The sequence below is a fragment of the Cynocephalus volans genome, chromosome 17 (genome assembly GCF_027409185.1).
Source record: "Cynocephalus volans isolate mCynVol1 chromosome 17, mCynVol1.pri, whole genome shotgun sequence".
In the NCBI taxonomy this organism is placed as follows: Eukaryota; Metazoa; Chordata; class Mammalia; order Dermoptera; family Cynocephalidae; genus Cynocephalus; species Cynocephalus volans.
The window spans coordinates 3,476,484-3,500,330 of NC_084476.1; the positions used below are offsets into that span (position 1 = coordinate 3,476,484).

Sequence of the window (23,847 nt, forward strand, 5' to 3'; positions counted from 1 at the left end):
ATCCTACTGTCTGTGGTGACGAGGGGCAGGTCATCATATCACCCAGGTGGAACCCTCCCACCATATTGTATATGGTGACGAGGGGCAGGTCATCATGCCACCCAGGTGGAACCCTCCCATCCTACTGTACGGGGTGTCGAGGGGCAGGTCATCATGTCACCCAGGTGGAACCCTCCCACCCTACTGTACATGGTGTCAAGGGGCAGATCATCATGCCACCCAGGTGGAACCCTCCCATCCTACTGTATGGGGTGTCGAGGGGCAGGTCATCATGTCACCCAGGTGGAACCCTCCCACCCTACTGTACGTGGTGACGAGGGGCAGGTAATCATTTCACCCAGGTGGAACCCTCCCATCCTACTGTCTATGGTGACGAGGGGCAGGTCATCATGTCACCCAGGTGGAACCCTCCCACCCTACTGAACGGAGTGTCGAGGGGCAGGTCATCATGTCACCCAGGTGGAACGCTCCCATCCTACTGTACGTGGTGTCGAGGGGCAGGTCATCATGTCACCCAGGTGGAACCCTCCCAGCCTACTGTCTGTGGTGTCGAGGGGCAGGTCATCATGTCACCCAGGTGGAACCCTCCCACCCTACTATACGGGGTGTCGAGGGGCAGGTCATCATGTCACCCAGGTGGAACCCTCCCATCCTACTGTACAGGGTGTCGAGGGGCAGGTCATCATGTCACCCAGGTGGAACCCTCCCATCCTACTGTACGTGGTGACGAGAGGCAGGTCATCATGTCACCCAGGTGGAACCCTCCCATCCTACTGTACGTGGTGACGAGGGGCAGGTCATCATGTCACCCAGGTGGAACCCTCCCACCCTACTGTACGGGGTGTCGAGGGACAGGTCATCATGTCACCCAGGTGGAACCCTCCCATCCTACTGTACGTGGTGATGAGGGACAGGTCATCATGTCACCCAGGTGGAACCCTCCCACCCTACTGTACGGGGTGTTGAGGGACAGGTCATCATGTCACCCAGGTGGAACCCTCCCATCCTACTGTCTGTGGTGACGAGGGGCAGGTCATCATATCACCCAGGTGGAACCCTCCCACCATATTGTATATGGTGACGAGGGGCAGGTCATCATGCCACCCAGGTGGAACCCTCCCATCCTACTGTACGGGGTGTCGAGGGGCAGGTCATCATGTCACCCAGGTGGAACCCTCCCACCCTACTGTACATGGTGTCAAGGGGCAGATCATCATGCCACCCAGGTGGAACCCTCCCATCCTACTGTATGGGGTGTCGAGGGGCAGGTCATCATGTCACCCAGGTGGAACCCTCCCACCCTACTGTACGTGGTGACGAGGGGCAGGTAATCATGCCACCCAGGTGGAACCCTCCCATCCTACTGTCTATGGTGACGAGGGGCAGGTCATCATGTCACCCAGGTGGAACCCTCCCACCCTACTGAACGGAGTGTCGAGGGGCAGGTCATCATGTCACCCAGGTGGAACGCTCCCATCCTACTGTACGTGGTGTCGAGGGGCAGGTCATCATGTCACCCAGGTGGAACCCTCCCAGCCTACTGTCTGTGGTGTCGAGGGGCAGGTCATCATGTCACCCAGGTGGAACCCTCCCACCCTACTATACGGGGTGTCGAGGGGCAGGTCATCATGTCACCCAGGTGGAACCCTCCCATCCTACTGTACAGGGTGTCGAGGGGCAGGTCATCATGTCACCCAGGTGGAACCCTCCCATCCTACTGTACGTGGGGACGAGGGGCAGGTCATCCTGTCATCCAGGTGCAACCCTCACATCCTGCTGAACAGGGTCAAAGGGAACCAACAGTGGGTACTTATTCAGAGGGTCACTGAGAGAAAGAAGCAGCATGCAGGTCATTCCATGGACCCAAGGTGAGCAGAGTCACGTGACACTGTTCCATGATAAGGTCCCTGGAGCGACTTCCTCACTCGACACTTTGGGCCTGCAGAGGGCGCCACTGAAGTTCCTACCTGAATGTTCGGGAGCCACCCTCAGTTTCATGGTCCATTAACAAGGCAGGCAGTGGTTATATAGGGTCTGTCCTGCTACATAAGCAAATGCTTACTAGAAGGGTCTGTAAGGGCAATTTAAACTCTGTGAGTGTCTAATCAAGTTACTAACTTGAGACTGAGAAAAAACATGGGCTTAAAAAAAATTCCCCATCACACAGTTCAGGAATTCATCCTAGATTCCGATAATTAGCCGGTATTGCTGAGATCCTGTGATATTTCTTGCCACGAGATAATCCAGGGCAGGTGGGAGGAGTATAAATAGACGCAAATTCCAGGAAACTTGCTCTGCCAGCGTCCCTGAATTGGGTGACAGGGATAAAATTAAACTGGCAACACACTGGCTAACGATTTCCTCCTATGGGAGGATCCGTACTTCCACAGCGTGTCCCTTCATTGTGTCAGCACCACACTCGTGTTGCTCGGGGCTGTTTAATCCGAAGCTCACCGTCCACACGGGCTTCCACAGTCAGCTCCTCACGCCCTTGCCTGGGCTCAGCCCTCCCAGTCTCTCTCGGCCAGGAATTCTAAACCTGGGTCCATTGGGAGGAAAAGCAGGCAAGCCCTGGTCAAAGACGCAAGAGGGGGATTCCAGAAGGTATGTTCTCCCCAGAAAGTTAAGAAAAACTCTTCTGCATGTGTGGAAAAATGGAATCCTGGTGTCTGTGAGGAAAGTTCATGTCACTGGGCTCTCAGGGAGCCGTGACGTGGCCACTGTCCTTACTGATGAGTTAGACATTCTGGAAGCTGGGTCTGTAAGAGACCTTGGGCTGCGGGGCTCCCCGCCGCCTCGCCTTACCTCTGTAGAGCCACAAGCCAGGGACTCAGCACATCTGAGTGATCTCATCCACCAACAATGACATTCTTGAAAAGAACTGACCCAGACTCCCAGAGACAAACTCTTAAAAGTCATGATGGATATCAAGGAAGGCTGTGAAAACAGTTGGACGTAAGCACTAGAGTGACAGGGTCAGAGGAAGCAGAAACACAGCCAGGGAAAAACAGTCCTTCAGGACCCTGTGGCGACATGCCACGGACAGAGACACCAGTGCTTGTGAAAAGAGTGCCCTGATTCTGGGTTCGATGTCAGTGTCCCGTCCAGGTCACTAAAAAATGGTGCACTGTTGTCTTCTAAGAATTACAAACATCTCCTAAGGCGAGTTCATCAGCCCAGGGTCCCCTGGTCTCTTTCTTATCTAAATCAGAAAGAGGAGCTCATATGGGGCCACCAGCACCTGCCTAGAGCAGGGGGAGGAGGTTATCAATCACTGGCTTATTTACACACGTCCAGATAAGCCCAGAGGGTTTAATTAACCCAGGGGGTGGGGGAGGGGACACATACCACCCGATGGACGGGTGACAGGAACAACTTGGATGCTACATCTTACCAGGCAATGTCACTTCCCACTCTGGGCACATAATTAAAAGCAGAGATCTGGCGCTTGGCAATTAATTCTCATTAAAAAGCCTTGCACTCTCTTGCTGGGAGTTGTGATGTTTGATTCATGTGTCTCTTAATGTCATTGCCCCCAATTAAGCCTCTGCCTAGAGGCGCTTCCTCTCCCATGACCCTGAGGTTTCTCTTTGCCTTGTCCCCAGGCATCACCCATCCCTTTCTGCACTTGGAGTCCCAGCGGCCTGTGCACCGCTGGAGACACACCTGCCCGGGGAGGGAAGTGCACAGGTGAGGCCTCACACACCCACCTGTGTAGCGGCTGCTCAGAGCTGTGTTTTCACCACAGTGAAATCAAACAGGGCTCATGGAAAGGGCTTCCTGTTAAGCCTGCTTCTGCTGCCGCACAGGCCTTGGCATGGCTCGCTAGCTGGAGGCTGGGGATGACTCGAACCCGCCACCCAGAATAGAAAGAAACATGCGTCTCTTACCAGGGTACAGCTGCTTGGTGGGTGCACTGAGCTGTGCGTCCTTCGTGACTCTGTAAGCGACATCCGGACCTTTGGAAGATCGCCGCGTGGCACAAAAACCTGTTGTCTTTGTTATTCCATCGGGCAAGTTGTGAAAATCTAGAACCTTCAGGAGATCTGCTGGCTGAGCTGAAATGACAGAGGAGGTGTGGGGTTAGCCCCAAGAACAACCTGAGGGTCTTAGATGATCGGAAACCAGCTGCTCCACCTCCCCCACCCACACCACCACAAAGTTCCAGCCCCCAGAGGATGCTGGAGACCATCTGGGAAGTGGATGCAGGGTGAGGGCGGGCGTCACACTCTGGGGAAGAGTTCCTGTCCCTGTTCCTGCAAGCGGCCCACCGCAGGGGCAAGTGCTCGCTCGGGCTCCTCTGACGCCCACCACCTTCCTATTCCACACTTGCAACTGTCTTTTACGCCCAAATCCTACACAACCCCCCACCTACCAGACACCCTCCCACTAGCGACGTAAAGAAAACACCCCCAAGCACACACTGGACAGTAGTGGGTGTCCCCGCTGCTGACAGGACCACCTTTACAAGTGCAGTTTCATGAAATGGGAGTGACCAACAGCTGAAGACATCATCTGCACCACCTGAGTCACCAGCAGGAAAACAACAGGGGATGCTGTTGCTGCATTTCAGCCCCTCACTGGCCACTTAAGATGTGATTTTCCTCACAGTTTATAGCAAATACCATTTCCATTTGCCCGCAGAAGATTGGAGCCTGTATTGCGAGACACAGCAGAGCCAAGAGCGAGGGAGGGGAGGGTCCCTACATCCCTTCTGGAAGGTTCCTGACCATCGAGGGGATCCTCAGAAAAGAGCCGGGAGAAGCTGACCCTTGGACTGACGGATGCCACGGAATCTACTGGGGAGCTCAACAGTTACCCCAAATACAGCAGCCGCCTCAAACTGTGGAGACCCCAGAGCTCTGTGTCCACCACAAGGCTGGGATCCACGTGCCTGCCCTAAGCAAAGTGGTTTCATGTGGCAAGTTCAGCTCATGTTACTGCAAACAAGAGGCACCCTGGGAGTCCAGGCAGAGAAAATAAACTCAGACTTGGCATCACAGTGACAAACAAAGTGCACCACCGGGGCCATTGCGGGACTTTCAGGCACCCACCCACCAACATCCGCCTGCCACGTGGCTGAGGGTGGGGTTGGCCACGACCCCTCTGCTGGCCAGTCAGAGCATGGCACCCGCTTGGCTCAGGTGATTGGTGCAGGGATGGACAAGTGACCGGGCCAGGCCGATGAGGCCCCATCCTGGTGCTTTTTCCCTTGGGAATGAGAAATTCTACGCTCTTCTGGCTCCAAACACGGAATCTGAACCTGGATCTGGGGAGTATGGGGAGTCCCTGTGTGAAAGTGCGGAGACAGACTCCTGCCACACTGTTTGGGCACCTGGATCAAGCTGTGCCTGAAGGATCCTCTACACAAGCCAATATCTTCACCCTTCTGCCCATGTGGGTTAGATCCCAACACATGCTACTTGAAAGTCAGTGCCCATTCCTGGGCGCAGCAGCGGCACGAAAGCAGGCATCCCCTTGGATCTCTGGTCCTCCTTAACTGTTCACCAACTCACCAGCCTTCCTCCCCCGGCAGGTGTTATTACATGTTTGGGATTTGCTCAGGAGGAAAGCCCCAGTTTTCTGGCAAGGGTGGAAGATCTGGAGGTGAGAAAGGACGGCGAATGTAGGTTTCCCCTGGGCCTGTTTCTGAGGAGAACTGCAGCCAGGTCTGCACCCAGAGCCTTGGCACCACCATCGGAGATGGCCTGAGACCAGCTCCACTGCTTGTCGGGGCAGGCCCTTAACAAGAGAACCGCCTGGACAGAGGACCCTGCCTCCCCAGAGGGCAGGCCTGGAAGGGAGCAGGTGCCAGGCTGGGGTGTGCATATGGGCATCAGGCATGGTGCTCAGGCCACAAGGAGGTGCAGACGGTGTCTCCCCAGCCGCCATGACGAGCTGGGAGTGAGGGAAGACAGCAGCCTGCGCCAGGCTCTGAAGGAGACGGGGCCAAAGGGGATCACGGCTGCTACTCTCCACGGAGAAGCAGCTCCCCAAGTTCACGGCTCCCCGAAGATGCCACATTCCCCAGATTCCAGAGTTCTGAGGGCCCTGCTTCCAATAGCATCATCCCCACCACTTGGCTTTGCTGTGGTCCTCTGTCAATTTAATCAAGAAACCAGAAACATGGGGGGCAGGGAGCCGAGGGTTTCCCACTTCAGTACAGAAACATTTACAAAGGAGGGGCAGCGTGGGGACCCCAGACACTCCTGGCCCAGGCCAGCCTCCAGCCTTTGGCAGAGTCACCACCCCTCCTGGCCTCTCTGATTTTACTGATGGCTTCCGGCTGCTACCCAGGGCCTGCCACACACAGTATGGTCAGTCCCTCAGGCATCTGTGCCACTTCCAAAGTGCTCGGCACTGGTGACCCCCCCACCAGGCCCCCCCCAAAGCCCTGGCCAGGCCTTTGTCCACCTGACCTCAGAAGTGACACGCAGGAGTCTGGTGAGGCTGTGTGGCTCGGCCCCCTGCCCGGGCTCAGTCCGTGGGAAGAGATGGCCATGCCAGTGCTGGCCCACCTGCCCAGATGACAGAGTGCCGAGCCCTGGTCATCTCAAGACTCGACTCCAAGACTGGCAGTGGCCAGGGGAAGGGATCAAGGCTCCTGGCTGGGCTTCCTGGACTCACATCACAGCAGGCTGTGATGCCCTTCCCAGACGTGCAGGCCTGCGCACCTGCTTTATCGATTGTGAAGGCAGAGAGCTGCTTTCCAGCAGGCCCCGTGGATATGTTCACAGACTGTGACAACACGTTAAAAAGCAGCCTGACCTTTCCCAGGCCCAATGCCACCCCTCCCGCTGGCCAGAGGCTTCCTGTGCCAGAGCTAAAAAATAGCAATTTTTTAAAAAGGTGTGGGGAGGGCTGAGAGGGAAGGCCCAGGCTTTTCGTAAGCTTTTCTCCCCACTTATGCGACGCCCTCCCTCCCAGCAGCTTGCCTACCAGGGTGAGCGCTCCGCTTGGAATTGGCACTGGCTTTGGGGACCGGTGGGGGTGGGTTTGAAGCCAGCCTCACCCCATTACCGGGGGAGGTTCTCAGCAGATCGAGGCCAGTGAAGGGAGCTGCAGCGTCCAACAAGCTCACGAGCACGGGTCTGAGCACTTCGCAGCTCTGCAGACGTGGCCTCCCTTCCTGTCACTCTTGCCTCCTCAGTGGCCACACAGGGCGCCACCAGCGATTCCTCCAGGACTCACCGCACATCCCAGGTGCTCAGCAAAGTGACCGCTCTTCAACATATGGGTCATGTGGCTGTGCATGTGGGTTCCCAAGATCTGCTCCCTGATGCTAAGAAAGCCACCTCCAAAGGCTTCATGAAACAAATGTTTTGCTGCTTCCCCGCACCCCTCAACGTGACCAGATCATCTGGGTCCCGAGACTGGGGAGAGGCGGCTTTGCCAGGCATCATCCACTCGAGGGCAGCCCGGCCTCCTCCAGGGCCCTCCTGCTCTGTGGAGTCTGAGCAGCTCGCACTGCATTTTCCAGATGTCTTTGCAGTGAGGGATCAGGGAGCAAATGAAATTCCACCCATCAGAGAGTCTCGCAGAGGTGGCATGCGAGAGGCAGGTGGCAGCCCCCTCCTGCCCAGGCACAAGCACGCAGAGGCCGTTGTGGTGTCCAGACCTTGTGCATGCCTGGGCCTGGGGGCCCGCTTCTGGGGACCTGGAGGCACTTGCAACAGCGACTTCTCACAGCCTCACCATGGTGATGGCACAGGGGAGTGGTGCTTCCTGTCCCCACCACACCAGCCCCTCCAGCAACCACGTCATCACCCGATTCTCTGCACTCAATCTCTTTCCCCAACAATACCTGTCTGCTGTGTCTGTCTGAGATGAGGAGCCACCCTCAAGTCACCCAAGGGCAGAGGGCCCAGCATGAGGCCACGGCATGGGGCTTCTCCACCACAGGAGGCGCTCACCCCGGCCCCCTGGAGTCAGGAATTCTGCCACAGCTTGGGGGAGATGGTGTCTTGAGCACGCCCAAAGAACAGCCCCTTGGCCCACCTCAGCCGGCCAGAGTTAGAGGAGCTGGACTCTGCCTCCCATGCACATCCACCATCAGAGAAATACTTGTCATTAAAGTCCCGGTGTCCTCAGGACACATTTTAATGAGGATGTAACCAAGGCTTTCATCCCTAGACCCATAAAGGAATAGATACGGAGGTCAGATTTAAGGCAGAAGGAGGCGCCTGAGAAAGGATTTGGAAACTGTAGTTGAGTTGCAGGTGCCACGCAGGACTGTGACGGCACGCAGGAGGAGCTCGGACAGCAGCGTAGGACGGGACGGTGGGTGGGCGGGTGAATGGGCAGGTCAATCGATGGATCCATGAGCTGATGGGTAGGTGGATGGCACAAGTCAGGAGACTGAGGCGCCGGAGACAGATTTTACACCTGGCCAGCTAAGCCATAAAACGTTTCACCAGCCGACGGCAATGTCTCCACTAACCACACAAGGATGACTTCCCACAGCCACCCATGACAGTGCGCTGCTCCCTGCTCCTCCAGAGCTAAGACCTGGGAGAGCTGAGCTCCGTGTCACCCCAGGGCCTGTGGTCCTCTCACTTCACAGCCGCAGGACATGAGACGCTGAAGGGCCCACCCAGAATGACGGCAGCTCACAGCCCGCCAAGGCACTCTGGTGGACTGCCAGTGGGTTAAGGTGACCCTGTGTGAAGAACCAGAGATAACGGACTAAAACCCAGCTGTCAGGGTGTGAGGACATGGCCCTCGGCTCTACCCAAGGGCCAGTGCACACAGCCCTGCCCACAGATGGACCTCAGCAGCCTGCCAGCCTGTGACAAGGCCCGGGGGCAGCCTCGCCGCGCCCAGCCCGGCACCGCTCCTCTTCCCTCCCTGGCACCGGGAGGGCTGTTGGGTGTTTGCACAGGCATCTGGCACCTACCAGAGCAGATGGATGAGTCGGCTGCTTTTAGCAGGAACTTAAGTTGAAGATGGATGGTGATGGCTGGAATCCGGACACCCCTCTGTGGCGCCCAGAAGCCAGGGGCAACTCCAGCTGTGGGGAGAGTCTAGGCTCTGCGGCCCCTTCCCTTTCAGCCCAGTGTCAGGAAGGACAGCGAAGGCCGGTGGTCACCATCGCAGCTACACGGGATGTGTTCTCAGGATGGAATCTGGAATCTGAGGACTTGTGCTCAATGCCGCCCCTCGTCTGCCAGCCCCAGGGATGGAAATGCTCAGAAGGGACCCTCGCCAAGTGCTGACCTCAGCACCTCATCTCCCCAGCGGGGAGGGGACGCCTCAGAACAAAAGTGACTCACAGCTGGAAAGGCCGCCTGAGCACGGAGGCCCAATGCGGCTGCTTCCAGGGCTTAATTATTCACCCCCAGGTCCGGGGGGACGCAGATGGAGAGGAGACACCCAACCAGCAGCAGGAGAAGGGGCAGAGCCGTCCTATGCTGGGCAGGGCCACAACGAGGCTGGCACTGGAGCCAGCTCGCACCCAGCACTCAGCACCCAGCACTCAGACGTGTTTGCTGAATGACCGAGTGAGCGACCCCAGCTCTCACACGTGACAGGCAGGGCAGAGGGGGAGAGTGACAACTCAACGCCTGCTCTACTTTTGTAAGTCCAACCCCGTCGCCTCCGCATGCCATATTACTGTCACCTTGTAAGAGCACAGCAAGCACGGGCGGAGGAGATGCCGCCTTTCCTTCTGCCGGGAAGGAAGCGGGTGCGAGGCCCTCGCCAGCCACGTGCTCGGGAGGGCTGCTCAGTGCACGGGATCCTCTGCTCTAACTCTACCCTTTCTCTCCTTCTAAATGCGCTGCACGTCTTTAAGCACTTGCCGTGGGTGAAGTCTGCCTTAGAAGCTTGGTTACCGTCCCCACCACCCTGAAGATTCCAGTTAGGATCTGAGATTTATCAGAGCCTGCTCCTTCCAGCCAGCAAACACATAGGCGGGTTTCCGGGCCCTTGAATCAGGAACACGTGCTCAGATTCCACTGGGTCGCTCAGGACTGGTGTCCCAACAGGGGTGGCCTCGCCTCTCCCCAGTGCCAGGGTCCTCCTGCCCCCCAGGCTGGAGCAGTGCCCGCTGCTGTCTCACGGTGCCATTCCCTCCACCTGCCAGATCACCAGGATTCTCGTGCCCTTCCTCAATCCCAGGCTCTCGCCAGATCGTGCCCATCTGCAGGGCTGAGGTGGGGCACTATCATCAGAATGTTGCTCCTGACCCCTTCCCCGCACGGGCTGAGGTTGGGCTCACTGGGGAGGTGTACTGGCCGGTCCAGACTCTCTCTGCCCACATGCACCTTCACACGCGTCCACACATGCCCTTACTGCTACAGGAAGCAGGGCTCTCTGGCCACACGTGCACAGAACGCCCAGGATCTCAGCTTCCAGACAGCATGCCAGGGTAAGGTGAGGCACACAGGAGTGACACTGTCTGCTCCTGTGGAGATGCAGTCACCACTGTAAGATAGTTCTGGGCCTCCCAGTCAGAACAGGACAGCACCTCTGTCTCACCCTGGAACCCCATGGCCCATCTTCCCAAAGATCCCAGCAGTAGGGTGTCCAGACACCAAGACCATGGCAAATCCTGCCACATGTCTGTGGACTGCCATAGCCCATTAAGCAAGACAAACTTGATGGAATTAGCCAACTGCAGAAAGAGAGACAGAGACAGAGAAACAGAGAAAGAGAAATAGAGACACAGAAAGACAGACAAACAGAGACAGAAAGACAGAGAGACAGAGAGAGAGGTGTTTGCATGCTCCAAAGTTAACATCATTATCTTTAAGAGAAAATTAAAGAGCCCTCTAAATAACCACCAAGGTTTAAATCTTCGGAATTCTCTGGATAGAACTATCTCATTTTAGAGCTGGAAGGAGTCAGAGATCACATCTAGGCCACAGCCTTTATCCTGAGCGAGAAAATGAGGAGCAGAGAAGAGGAGGGTGGTCCCAGAGCACACAGCAAGTCAGGGCAGAGCCGGGTGGGACAGAGCCGTCCTCAACCCGGATGCCCCCTCCTGCACTTCATTCCACTCAGCACGAGCAGACGAAAGACCAAGGGGGACGGGGTCACTAAGCCACCGCACAACTGGTAGCCTCACTGTGGTCGTCCCACGACAACTGTCATCACTGCGGTGCATGTTCCCTGCATGACCTCTGCCCCTTTGCTAGGCTGTGAACTCCAGGGGGGCAGGACCCAGCGCAGCCTGGCACCCAGCGGATGCTCACGACAATTGTCAGCAGGTGTCACATGTGCTCCGAATTTACACAGGGCAGCAGGCCCCATTGGGGCAGAGCAGTGACTCTCACTGCGTCCCTCCCAGCTCCCTTCCATGCTTCCAGGACGCTGAAGAGCCAGAGCTCTTGACGGGCAGGACCGAGGGACAATCTGGTGAGGGAAGGCTGAGTCCCTCCACGCCAGCCCTCTCTGCAGGCACGTGGCCTCATCGGTGAGCTCAGCCCAGCAGGTCAAAAAACAGACAAGGCCTCTTTGGAGGCTCTGACCAAAATTCTTCTTCGGTGACTAAACTGTGGCACCAAAGCACAGGGGCCAGATGGAAAATGTACCAAGGGGCTGCAGGCTGCAGGCAGGCCAGCTAAGCCCTTCCCCGTCCCACTGTCCCAGGGCCACATCATATTTCAGGTGGGGGAGGCGGGGGCGGGGGGCTGAGCCCAGGCCAGGCTCACTCCTGCCACACTGGGAGACTGGGTTCCCTGCGCCCACCTCAGAACACTCTTAGTGGCTTCCAACTCCTCTGTCTGGCACTGAAGCCCCCACACTCACGCAGCCCCCACCCCAGTCAGATTTCCCAGGAGCTCCAGCTCTTGCTAGTGTGCCCTTGCCCCGTGCCCCAGGGTTGCACAACCCCATCAGGTACACAGAAACAGTGCCCCTGGGGCTGTGCAGTGAGGAGAGAAACCATCCTCCTCCTCTAGCCCCACAGCCCCCGTGCAAGGTCTTTTGCGACCCAGGCCCCTCTCGGGCACAGCACAGCAGAAGGCTGGAGCTGGACAGGTGGGGCCTTGGCCCCTGTCCTTGGCTGGGGGTCATGGAGGATCACAGGCAGGATGGATGGGAGGGGCCAGCCCTCTCTACAGTGTCCCTGACCACCTGTCAGGCTCACCTGTCCCAGAGCCCCCAGGGCTTAAGCTCTGCCCACATCCGACACCTCTCACCTGACCAATGTCTTTCATGGACCAGGAAATGGCACTAAGCCCAGCCAGGACTATTTCAATCTTGTCCCTGACAGCTGCCCCTGAGCAGGCTCCGTGGTGCCCAGTGCCATGTGCTCAGAAGCTGCCCCTCACCCTTTGTTCCTGTGTGTAGAGGAAGGTGAAGGACCCAGGTGAGCGGTGTCCTGGTGGACGTTTCCCCTGCAGGAGGCAGCTTCGCTGCTCACATCACGGCTGCTGTTACATTATCATCCTGCAGATCATTTGGCACTCCTGTCCCCTCTACTGTACTGTCCACTCTGCGAGCGCCCACCCACCAGACTTGGCCCCGCCCCATTCCCGGGGGTGGCCTTGATCTCAGATTCTCACAGATGAGTCCCGTGGCCCTGGGTGAAGTGGGTCCCATCCCAGAGGCTCCCTGTCACTATCTGTAAGGGACACACTGCAAGGACAGGCCTCACTGGGGCGCGCCTGGCAAGGAAGGAGAGCATGTGGGGCCTCAGGGGCTCACCTGCACCCACCTGAGATCTGACCACCAACAATACCGGGGCACCTCCCTGGTGCCCCCAACCAGCCCACGGTGCAGGGGGAGGGGTGGTAAGAGACTGCAGTTGGGGCTACAAGGTGTGGCCCCAGGGTCAGCCTCTTCCATGACAAGACAAGGAGGCTCAGAGACAGAAAGAGCTAGAACAGCATAGCAGTGGCAGTCGTGACGTCATGGTAGCATCTTAAGGGAGACAAGTAGCCAAGGGAAGCTCAGAATGAATGAACAGATTAGCACCAAGAGCCTGAAAGGCATCTCAGACAACAGGGGCAGAGGCAACGTCAGAGCCGACGAACGGGAGTCAGGACCAGCACAGGGCTCTGCTCTGGGCAGAAACCTCAGGTCTCACCTGAGCAGACCCAATGCCTCCTGGGTGGGCAACACCCACCGCCTCATCCCTGCTCTGTCCTCCCAGGCCCCCATCAGCAGGCTCTGCCTCAGGAAAAAGCCGGCATTTCAGGGGCCATCCACTCATCACCACGGTTTCCCAGGGCCTGGCCAGCCTCCTCTTCCCAGCAACTGCCAAGTTCATTCTACTTGTGCTGCACTCGCCTTGCCCTGCGGGGAGTCCTATCGGATCACTCAGGCTGCCCAGCCACACAGCAGGAAGTGGGATCCCTGCCACTCATGGCAGGAATGGACACCAGTGACAGGGTGATGGCAGCCAGGATGCAAGCAGGTTCTGAGAAGGCCACAGGAGGGTAGCAGGTGGATAGAGAGAGGCAGGGGGCTACCAGAGGAGCTGGAAGCTTTGCTGGGAGGCACCCCTGATACCCTGCCCACAGGGGTGCCCTGAGGCAAGGGATGCCTGGCTGGACTGTGAGCAAATAGAATGAGCCTACAGGAGAAGGCAGCTGAGGCCCGAAGCACCCACTGCTCGCCCACATGCCCTGAGAGAGGGGACAACTGAGATTCCGAGGACGCACTGTGCACCCACGTACCCTGGAGGAGGGGACAACTGAAGTCCCAAGGACCCACTGTGTGCCCACACACCCTACGGGAGGAAGGGGAGGCCTTGAGGACCCAATATGTGCCCACATGCCCTTGGGAGGAAGAGCTGAGGCCCTAAGCACCCACTGTGCACCCACACGCACTGCGGGAGGAAGGGGAGGCCCTGAGCACCCACTGTGCACCCACATGCCCTGCAGGAGGAAGGGGAGGCCTTGAGGACCCAATATGTGCCCACATGCCCTTGGGAGGAAGAGCTGAGGCCCTGAGCACCCACTGTGTGCCCACACACCCTGTGGGAGGAAGGGGAGGCCTTGAGGACCCAATATGTGCCCACATGCCCTTGGGAGGAAGAGCTGAGGCCCTGAGCACCCACTGTGTGCCCACACGCCCTGCGGGAGGAAGGGAAGGACCTGAGCACCCACTGTGCACCCACACGCCCTGCAGGAGGAAGGGGAGGGCTTGAGGACCCAATATGTGCCCACATGCCCTTGGGAGGAAGAGCTAAGGCCCTGAGAACCTACTGTGTGCCCACACGCCCTGCGGGAGGAAGGGGAGGCCCTGAGCACCCACTGTGCACCCACACGCCCTGCGGGAGGAAGGGAAGGCCCTGAGCACCCACTGTGCACCCACATGCCCTTGGGAGGAAGAGCTAAGGCCCTGAGCACCCACTGTGTGCCCACACGCCCTGCGGGAGGAAGGGAAGGCCCTGAGCACCCACTGTGCACCCACATGCCCTTGGGAGGAAGAGCTAAGGCCCTGAGCACCTACTGTGTGCCCACACGCCCTGCGGGAGGAAGGGGAGGCCCTGAGCACCCACTGTGCACCCACATGCCCTTGGGAGGAAGAGCTAAGGCCCTGAGCACCTACTGTGTGCCCACACGCCCTGCGGGAGGAAGGGGAGGCCCTGAGCACCCACTGTGCACCCACATGCCCTTGGGAGGAAGAGCTAAGGCCCTGAGCACCTACTGTGTGCCCACACGCCCTGCGGGAGGAAAGGGAGGCCCTGAGCACCCACTGTGTGCCCACACGCCCTGCGGGAGGAAGGGGAGGCCCTGAGCACCCACTGTGTGCCCACACGCCCTGCGGGAGGAAGGGGAGGCCCTGAGCACCCACTGTGTGCCCACACGCCCTGCGGGAGGAAGGGGAGGCCCTGAGCACCCACTGTGTGCCCACACGCCCTGCGGGAGGAAGGGGAGGCCCTGAGCACCCACTGTGTGCCCACACGCCCTGCGGGAGGAAGGGGAGGCCCTGAGCACCCACTGTGTGCCCACACGCCCTGCGGGAGGAAGGGGAGGCCCTGAGCACCCACTGTGTGCCCACACGCCCTGCGGGAGGAAGGGGAGGCCCTGTGTACCTACTGTGTGCCCACACGCCCTGCGGGAGGAAGGGGAGGCCCTGAGCACCCCCTGTGCACCCACATGCCCTTGGGAGGAAGAGCTAAGGCCCTGAGCATCCACTGTGCGCCCACACGCACTGCGGGAGGAAGGGAAGGCCCTGAGCACCCACTGTGTGCCCACATGCCCTGCGGGAGGAAGGGGAGGCCCTGAGCACCCACTGTGTGCCCACATGCCCTGCGGGAGGAAGGAGAGGCCCTGAGCACCCACTGTGCGCCCACATGCCCTGCGGGAGGAAGGGGAGGCCCTGAGCACCCACTGTGCGCCCACATGCCCTGCGGGAGGAAGGGGAGGCCCTGAGCACCCACAGTGTGCCCACACGCACTGCGGGAGGAAGGGGAGGCCCTGAGCACCCACTGTGCACCCACACGCCCTGCGGGAGGAATGGGAGGCCCTGAGCACCCACTGTGCACCCACATGCCCTGGGAGGAAGAGCTGAGGCCCTGAGCACCCACTGTGCGCCCACACGCCCTGCGGGAGGAAGGGAAGGCCCTGAGCACCCACTGTGTGCCCACACGCCCTGCGGGAGGAAGGGGAGGCCCTGAGCACCCACTGTGTGCCCACATGCCCTGCGGGAGGAAGGGGAGGCCCTGAGCACCCACTGTGTGCCCACACGCCCTGGACTCCGTTCTTCATCAAGGCAGCCCACAGGGCCAGCCCCTTCACTTGCACATGAGGAAACAGACTGAGAGGTTAGGTGAGTTGCCCAAGGTCCTACGGACATTCCCACAGCTGTCTGTTCGGTCCAAAGTCTTCGTTCTGTCCTCTAGACCGTGGGGCAGCCCATGGGCGAGTGCTGCCCAGGACCCCAGCGAGCCACGCTGCTGAGCCTGCTGTACGGGAGTGGCCACGGGGGGTGCCAGGCAGTGCGCAGGCAGGGTGAGGCTCCCCCAGGCAGGGGCGGGGTGTCCTTGGCTGATGTCAAGGAGCTTGCGAGGCCTTGGGTGGACAGAAGGCCCTTGATACCTGAGCTACCGGGACTGCAGAGAATCCCAACACCCGCTTCCCACTACACTGAAACACTGTCCTGAGCATCCATCGAGAAAGCACCCTGGGGACAGTCCTCTCACGTTCACTGTGTCTGCAGAGTGCCACCTCAGTAAACCCTCATTATAGGACGGACACACGGTCATGCGGATGAAATGAACACACAGAGATTACGATGGACAGACAGAAGGACGGATGGGAAGATGGATATGGAAGGACAGATGATCGGAGGAAAGACCAAAAGAAGGGGCGTTGGATGAATGGACAGACGAATAAGTGAATGAGGGAAGGAGGAAGAAATGCCGTCATCCTGAAGACCCAGGAGGTCAACCTTAATTTCTCAAAGATTCAGGTACCGTCCGCTCGCCTGACCGTTTCCTGCCCTGGGAGGCCTCGTTCCTCCTGTCGGACCAGAGCGTGCGGTCTCAGGCTGCTAAGTCTTATTCCAACTCCTCTGTCCGGCAGCCGCCTCCCGAGCAGAGGTCAAGGGCACTCGGGCTCAGCACCTCTGAGGGAGGCCTGCCTGAGGTGGCAGTGCTGTGCCCTCAGCCGTGAAGACAGTCTCGGTATCCCAAGTCCCCATGGGAGCGAGGTGGCCCAGGACAGACCACAGCTCAGCCACCCAGTGCAAGGCCCTGTGAAGGGCGCTGCAGGGCCCTGTCCTGACCCCCAGGTCTGAGGCTGGAAGACATCACACATCATCTCGCTCTTCCTCTCCCAGGCTCCCCTTCCTTTCTAGCTGGAAGGTCAAAAGCTCTGAGAAGCCGTTGACAGCTGGTGTCTCAGGTGGGCGATTTTCAGTGAAATTTCAGCTGGGGCCAGGGCACCACCCCCACCTAGGAACACGATGTTGCTATGTAGGGGCCACAGTGTGGAAGTGATTCTCCCTGCTCCACACGGCGGGGAGGACCAGCCCAAAACTTGCTCCCCCACACTGCACCTGCCCACCTCCTACGTCTCATGGAGGCTTGCACAACGGTTGGGACACCTAGCAGCTCCACATCATCCCCCATACGGTGGCCAGACACTGGCCAGGTACCCTCTGCAAGGCTTGAACACCTGCACCTGCCACCACCCCTAACCTGTTGGCACTGGCAGTCCAGCAGGTGACCTCTCCAAAAGAAAAGGTCACCCTCGATACGCACACCGTTACTTGAAAGTAAGTTGTGCACAGTGAGGAGTCAGTGGAGGGACAGGTGGACAGCAGCAGGGCACATGCAGAGAATTCCTGCAGGTGACTCGGCCAAGCCTCCAAGGATGGAGAGGAAGATGCAATGTCAGACAGGAGCTGACGGAAGCAGTAAGACATGGTCTGGAGCCACATGGGAGTCTCAGCACAGATAACACACCCCCAAGGGGCAGCGCATGCCTGGCAGCCGTGAGAAAGCCCTGGGAGGGGACAGAGGAGGCCCAGCTCCCACTGTTCTGATGGCCAGGGTCCTACAACCAGAATTAAGACTCTCCCTTGAGAAGTGGGAGGAAACGTCACCCACCAAGGGACGGCCCACCCCGAGGAAGTTCTCACAGCGTCTGCTCAGCGACTTCTTTCTTTTTCTGGTCACTGTGGGTTCCATCTGTCTTTGTTAACTGATACATTTCTCTCACCCTGCCACTCCTCCAAGGATTATGAGCAGAACAGGACAGGAGACTGCCAAGGACATCATGCCCGCAGCCAACTGCCAAAGATGTCATGCCATGGGGGCGGCAGGCCAGGAGCAGAGCCTGCAGGCTGGACAGGGAACCAGATGATTAATCTTAGTTTCCTCAAAGGTAACTTATCTCCTTGTTCTGGAGGATTCCACCATGCAGGGGGTGTTTGTGTTTGCACAGACATGCTCAGCACGGTCTCATATGCTTCCAGGAGGACCCAGTGGGTGGGGCAGCTGCTGCTGGGCCAGCTGGGGTCACAATGGCAGAGGGCCCTGAGGACAGGGCCTGTGTCTTTTCTCTCTGTATCACGGGCTTTGAGCAGGCCTGGCACCCAGGGGGTGCCATGAAGCTGTGCTACAGAGGGAGATTGGGCAGGAGACAACTCCAGAAATAGCACCAGCTTCAAATCAGACTCTCATGGGCCCAAATAACCCAAACAGCCTCTTGAAATGGACGAGCAGCCCCAGTCGCCAAGGCCTGAACTGCTACATCCATTCAGCAATGTTCTCCCAGCATGTACTGTGTGCCAGGCACACACTGGAGGTCCATCCGTTTCTGAACTAACCCTCCTGCTGTTCCAGAGTCAGGGGCAAGGCAAGGCCCCAGCTCCCCTGGCCTGAGCATTTGCAGATGGCCTGTCCCCACCAGAGGTCACAGCCACCCACATGTGTTGGTATCACCATCAGGACTTGGCACTAAAAACGTCTTCCTCTGCACTGAAATGCTCAGTGGGACCAAGTGCAAGGCTATAAACTAAAACCAAGAGCAGCTCCACCACCCTGAGCCTCCATTTCCCTGCTGTGAAAGAGGCATAATAGCAGGACCTGCCTTACCCAGGAAGCTGTGATTGGCAGCTGAAATTGGTGGCACTGCTAAGGTTGGACTGTCCAGCTCCTTCTCACCTGTGAGAGTTACTTTGACTAGACAAAGTGGTGATACCCCTTCAATTAATGACACCCAAGGGAGCAACAGGCCCCGCCATAACTCATGACCAGCTCCGCTTCCTGTTGTCCCTGCCTCCTCTGTGCCACCCCAGTACCCCGTCCCCAGCAATGGAGGTGCTCCCAGGGACCTACTGTTCCCAGACCGTGAGCTCCTGGAGGAAAGGAACCAGTCCTACCCTTAGTCCACAGCAGGAGAAGGAAGCTTAGCCCAGAGCAAACGTTCAGTACAGTGCTCAAAGAAGGGACAGGGGACAAGCAAGCCAACCAGTGAGCAAGCGCAGGAACAAACCAGCCAGCGAACACAGGAGACCACGAACCAGCCAACAAGCACACGAAGGCACGAACCAAAACACCAGACAATGAACACACAAAGGAGATGCACATTTGTGGATCAAGATAAACACAAGAGGGAGAAGAAACCCTTCTGGGGGGCAGTTTTGAGGTATCTCAATTAGGATATGCACACACATTGACCTGGCATTTCCCCCTGTGGGGCCGAATCCTGCAGAAGGGTTTCTATGGTGCCAGGACGTGCAAGGCTCGCCTGTAATAGCAAAGAGCTGGAAACAGGGTAACTGCCCATCGGTCAGGGACTGGCAATCAGCAAAGCCACATCTGTGAAATATGCTGCCCAGGACAGGAAAGGGATGATCCAGGTGACCTGACGTGGAAAGACGGCCGAGACAGGAAAACGACAAGTAGTGGAAACATTTATAAAGCACGAGTGCTTTCATTTAAAAAAAACAGAAGGTGTTGACATAATCTGAAAACACGTCATGTAAATGCACACACTACATCTACTTCTGGAAAACTGCATACGTAAGTCCACATCCACAGGAAACTTGAACTGGTGACCAAAAAAAAAAAAAAAAAAAAAAATGCCAAAACAAAATTTTAAAGTGTGGAAGTGTAAAAATGGCTACCAATTCTTTAATACAACAGCCCATCAAGGGGTGTTGTCTCTGTCCTCTCCCTTTTAATTACAGGGGGCTCTGTGACCATGTAACCGACAGAATGTGACAGAAGCAACACTGTGTCAGCTCATGGACCTAGGCTTTAAGAAACTGGTAGGTTCTACTTCCTGCATCTCCTGAAGTACTCCCTATTGGAACCCAGCCACCATGCTGTGGGGAAGCCCAAGCAGCCCCTTGGAGGGTCTCATGTAAGAGAAACCCAATCCCTCAGCTGGGACCAGCTGCCAACCCCGTGAGAAAACCATCTTGCAGTGGACCCCACAGCCCTGGCCAAGCCCCTCCACCTGAAGCCATGTGGAGCAGACGACTGGACCCCAACAAGCCCTGCCAAAAATGCAGATTCACAAGCAAAATAAGAGATGGCTGTGGACCCAGAACACTAAGTTTTGGGGTGCTTGTTATGCCATGGGAGATAAGCACCACAAAAAGCAAGCAATGGACAGGGAGAAATACCCATAATCAGAATACACAGGAGACACTTTGCAACTAAAACGGAGGGGAGGACAAACAAATAAATAATGTTTGATGTCACGAGTAATTAAATAAATGCAAATTAAATTAAGACTCCTTTGTCTCCCATCAAATTGGCAAAAAAAAAAAAAAAGAAATTCAGCACCAAATTTTGGCAAGGATGCAAATTCACTCTTCATCCACCTGCAGGGATTCACCTCCAACGCCGAATTAGAGATGAGCACACACACTTCACCACAAAGACGCTCACCTCAACACTTACACACAACGCCAAAGCATCCTGAAAGCGGATATATGTTCCTGCCTAAGGGGATTTAATACATTACGGTACACTCCGTATAACAGAACGCCAAGTGCCATGCATTTGTAGTACAATATATTAATATGAACCATTTACTTAAGTAATTGTTCATGTTAATAATAAGGGGACATTTAATCATGGGGGGAAATGCTCACGGTATTTTTTTGTTATTTTAAGTCAGGTTTTGGAGGTATCATTTACATCGAGTAACATTTACTCTTTTCGAGTGCACAGTTCAATGTACAGTCCTGTAACCACCACCAAAACCAAGACACAGACCGTTTCCATCACCTCAGAGTCCCCTCGCTTCCCTCTCCCCACTTGCTGGCCTTTGGCAGCCACTGACCTTTTCTCTGTCCCAATAGTTTTGCCTTTTCTCAAATGTCACGTAAATGGAATCCTGTCACCTGTGGCCTTCGGGGTTCCTCTCTCCACTTAGCATAACGCTCTGAGTCCACATGGCTGCAGGCGTTTTTCCTTTCCCTGCTGAGCGGCGTGCACCGTCGCACCACCACCAGTATGACTGTGCCGCCATTTTTATCCCTGAGCCGGTTGAGGGACACTTGGGTCACTTCCAGTGTGAGGCTAATAAAGCAGCATAAGAATATCTACACGTGTGTCTGTGTTTTCATTTCTCTCAGGTAAATACCAGAAGTGGAATTGCTGTGTGCTCTGGTAAGTATATGGTTAATTTTACGAAAAGTGGCCAAACCATTTTCCCAAGTGGCTGCACTCTGCGCCCCCGTCAAGAACACACAGCAGCTTCGCCACATCCTCACCAATGTCCGTGTGTGCCGCGGTGTCTCCTACGGTTTTAATTTGTATTTCTCTGATGACTAAAGCTCCTATGCATCTCTTCAGATGCACGTTGGTCATTCATATATCTTCTTTAGTGGGACGTCTGTTCATATCTTCTGCCCAGTTTTAAACTGAGTCATTTGCCTTCTTGTTGTGGAGTTGTCACCACGCTTTACACATTCTAGATACAAGCTCTTTATCAGATACGTCTTTCGCAAACATTTTATTCCTATATTATTCCACTTCCTCAACAGTATCTTTTGAAGACCATAAATTTTTTTCTTTAATGAAGTCTGATTTATCAGATTTTTTTATCTTTTTCATGTCTTAAGAAATTTTTCCCTAACTCAAGATCAAAAAAGATTTTCTTTTTTGTTTTATCTTTTATAGCTTTAAATCTTACATTTAGACCTATGATCCACTTTAATTTTTGTATATTATTTAAGGTAAGGGTCAAGCTTTATTTTTTTTGCAAATGGATGTCCAGTTATTTCAGCACCATTATTGATAGAGACTATCCTTTCACCACTGAATTACCTTAGCACCTTTATTGAAAATCACATGATCATACATGTGTCAGTCTATTTCCAGACTGGTCTTTCTGTCAGCACTTGGTCACTGTAGCTTTATAGTAAGTCTTAACACCACATAGCATGAGTCCTCCAATGTTCTTCTTTTCCAAAATTGTTTTGGTTATTTTAGGTCCTTTGCATTTTCATATAAATTCAGAATCATCTTGTCAATCTCTATTGAAGAAAAAAGCCTGCTGGGATTTTAATTGGCATTGCATTGAATCTGTAGATAAACTTGGAAAGAAATGATAACTTAATAATACTGAATATTCTGGCCCATGAGAATGATATATCTCTGCATTTTTTTTAGATCTTCTTTGATTTCTCCAAGGAATATTTTGTAATTTACAGTGTGTAGGGCTTGCACATCTTTTGTTAAACATATCTGTAAGTATTTCACATTTTGATGCTAGTGTGATAGCTTTTTTAAAATGTCTGTTTCCAATTGTTCTTTGCTACTATCTAGAAACATAACTGACCTTTGTATATTGACTTTGTATCCTGTCACCATCCTTATTAGTTCTAGAAGTTGTTTTGTAGATTTCTTAGAATTTTAAAATGATAATCATGTGGTCAGCAAATAAAGACAGTTTTACTTCTTCCTTTACAACCTACATGCCTTTTATTTCCTTTTCTTGCCTTATTGCATTGGCTAGGATCGCCATACAATGTTGAATAGCAGTGAGGAAAGCAGACCCCTTGTCTTGTTCTTGATCTTAGGGGATAAGCATTCAGAACATAGAGTTTACACAGATGTCCTTTATTAGATTGAAGAAGTTCCCTTTTATTCTTCATTCACTGAGATTTTCTCATCGTATTTTAGGTTTAAAACTATTTCAAAGTGGCATGTAATCCCAATTTTGTAATTACAGGCATAGAGAAAATAGTAGAAAATAAATACATCAAAATGTTAATTTAGTTATTTATTTGGCTATACTTAATAGAAACCATCATCATCATCATCACCCAATGATTTAAACAAGTAAGGAATTATGATTAATTTTTATTTCCTTCTTTATACTTTTTGGTAGTTTTTAACATTCCTATGGTGGACAGGTAGTATTGCTTTTATAACAAGGTAATGAAATACTAATGCCAATTAATGCTCAGCAAGAAATGGCATAATTAGATAGCCATCCTCTCTCCATGTCTTCCTAAAGTGGCAAGACAGTCACAGTTCTCTGGTTCTTTGCCTTGACAATGGGTGATTTTTAACTGGTCTTTATAAAAGAAAAACTTCTCAGGAATGTCTCTATTTCCCAGGACTGTGACATTTGAAGTGGGCTGCCCCACACCATGAGTGCTCACAGGGCCCCTCAAGAAGGCGTGCCTCCAGCTCACCCGCGCCCTTTCGGCCACAATGTGGGCAAAAGGCAAGCGTGTCTGTCGGCTCATTGTTCTTTCCAGCACTGGTATCGGCTGGTATTCATTCGCTTTTAGATTCTTTTTAGAAAAGACAGCTATAGACATAGAAGGAACTTGGTCCCTGGGGAGGGTTTAACATCTATTAAGTGCTGTAAGCAAACAATGTGATAGGTGAAGCTAAAAGGACCGCATGTCCAGTTACAAGTGAAAGCCCCTGTCCACTCCATGCAGGCCCAGATGAGCTGCTCGCAGGGCACAGGCTAGCAATGCTCCTGATGGAGTTCTGTTGCTTCTGTTTATTTGACTCAGAAATTATTTTATCCAATTATATGATGCAATGAAGGAGCACTGTATGGATCACTTTGCCTTTGAAGGAATATTTTACATGACTTCCTCCAGGACCAGAAGGCATTTTCAATGACTAGAGCTAAGCAAGTTTTCAAAACTCTACACTATGGTTCAAAACTGACTACACGGACACTAAATGAGCACATAGCTGTACAAAGACCACATAAATGTCCCCCAAAGACACACCAGAAATTGGTGCAGAACTCAGACCTGACTTCCACCTGTGAGTCTACACCCATCTCAGCTGAGTTCCAGGGACCCCCCACTCAGTGGGTGCATGAAGCCACTTTCAAGGGCTCCCCCAGGGTGGACAGCTGGGGGCTCTCCAGCTTTTGCATTGGCAGGATCAGAAACCTCAGCCATCCCTCCGGCAAAGGGAGAAGTGCAAGGGTGCAGAGCTGCATGGCG

The 23,847-nt window shown here is 54.9% G+C and overlaps 1 protein-coding gene across 2 annotated transcripts in view; it reads right to left on the reverse strand.

Moving 5' to 3' along the window:
- Positions 1-23,847, reverse strand: part of COL5A1 (collagen type V alpha 1 chain) — a 170,783-nt gene that overhangs the window by 126,797 nt on the left and 20,139 nt on the right. For both annotated transcript variants that reach the window (XM_063082334.1, XM_063082333.1), the window contains exon 2: positions 3,891-4,058. In XM_063082334.1, the coding sequence (XP_062938404.1) occupies positions 3,891-4,058 (168 nt within the window). The remainder of the gene's footprint in view (positions 1-3,890; positions 4,059-23,847) is intronic.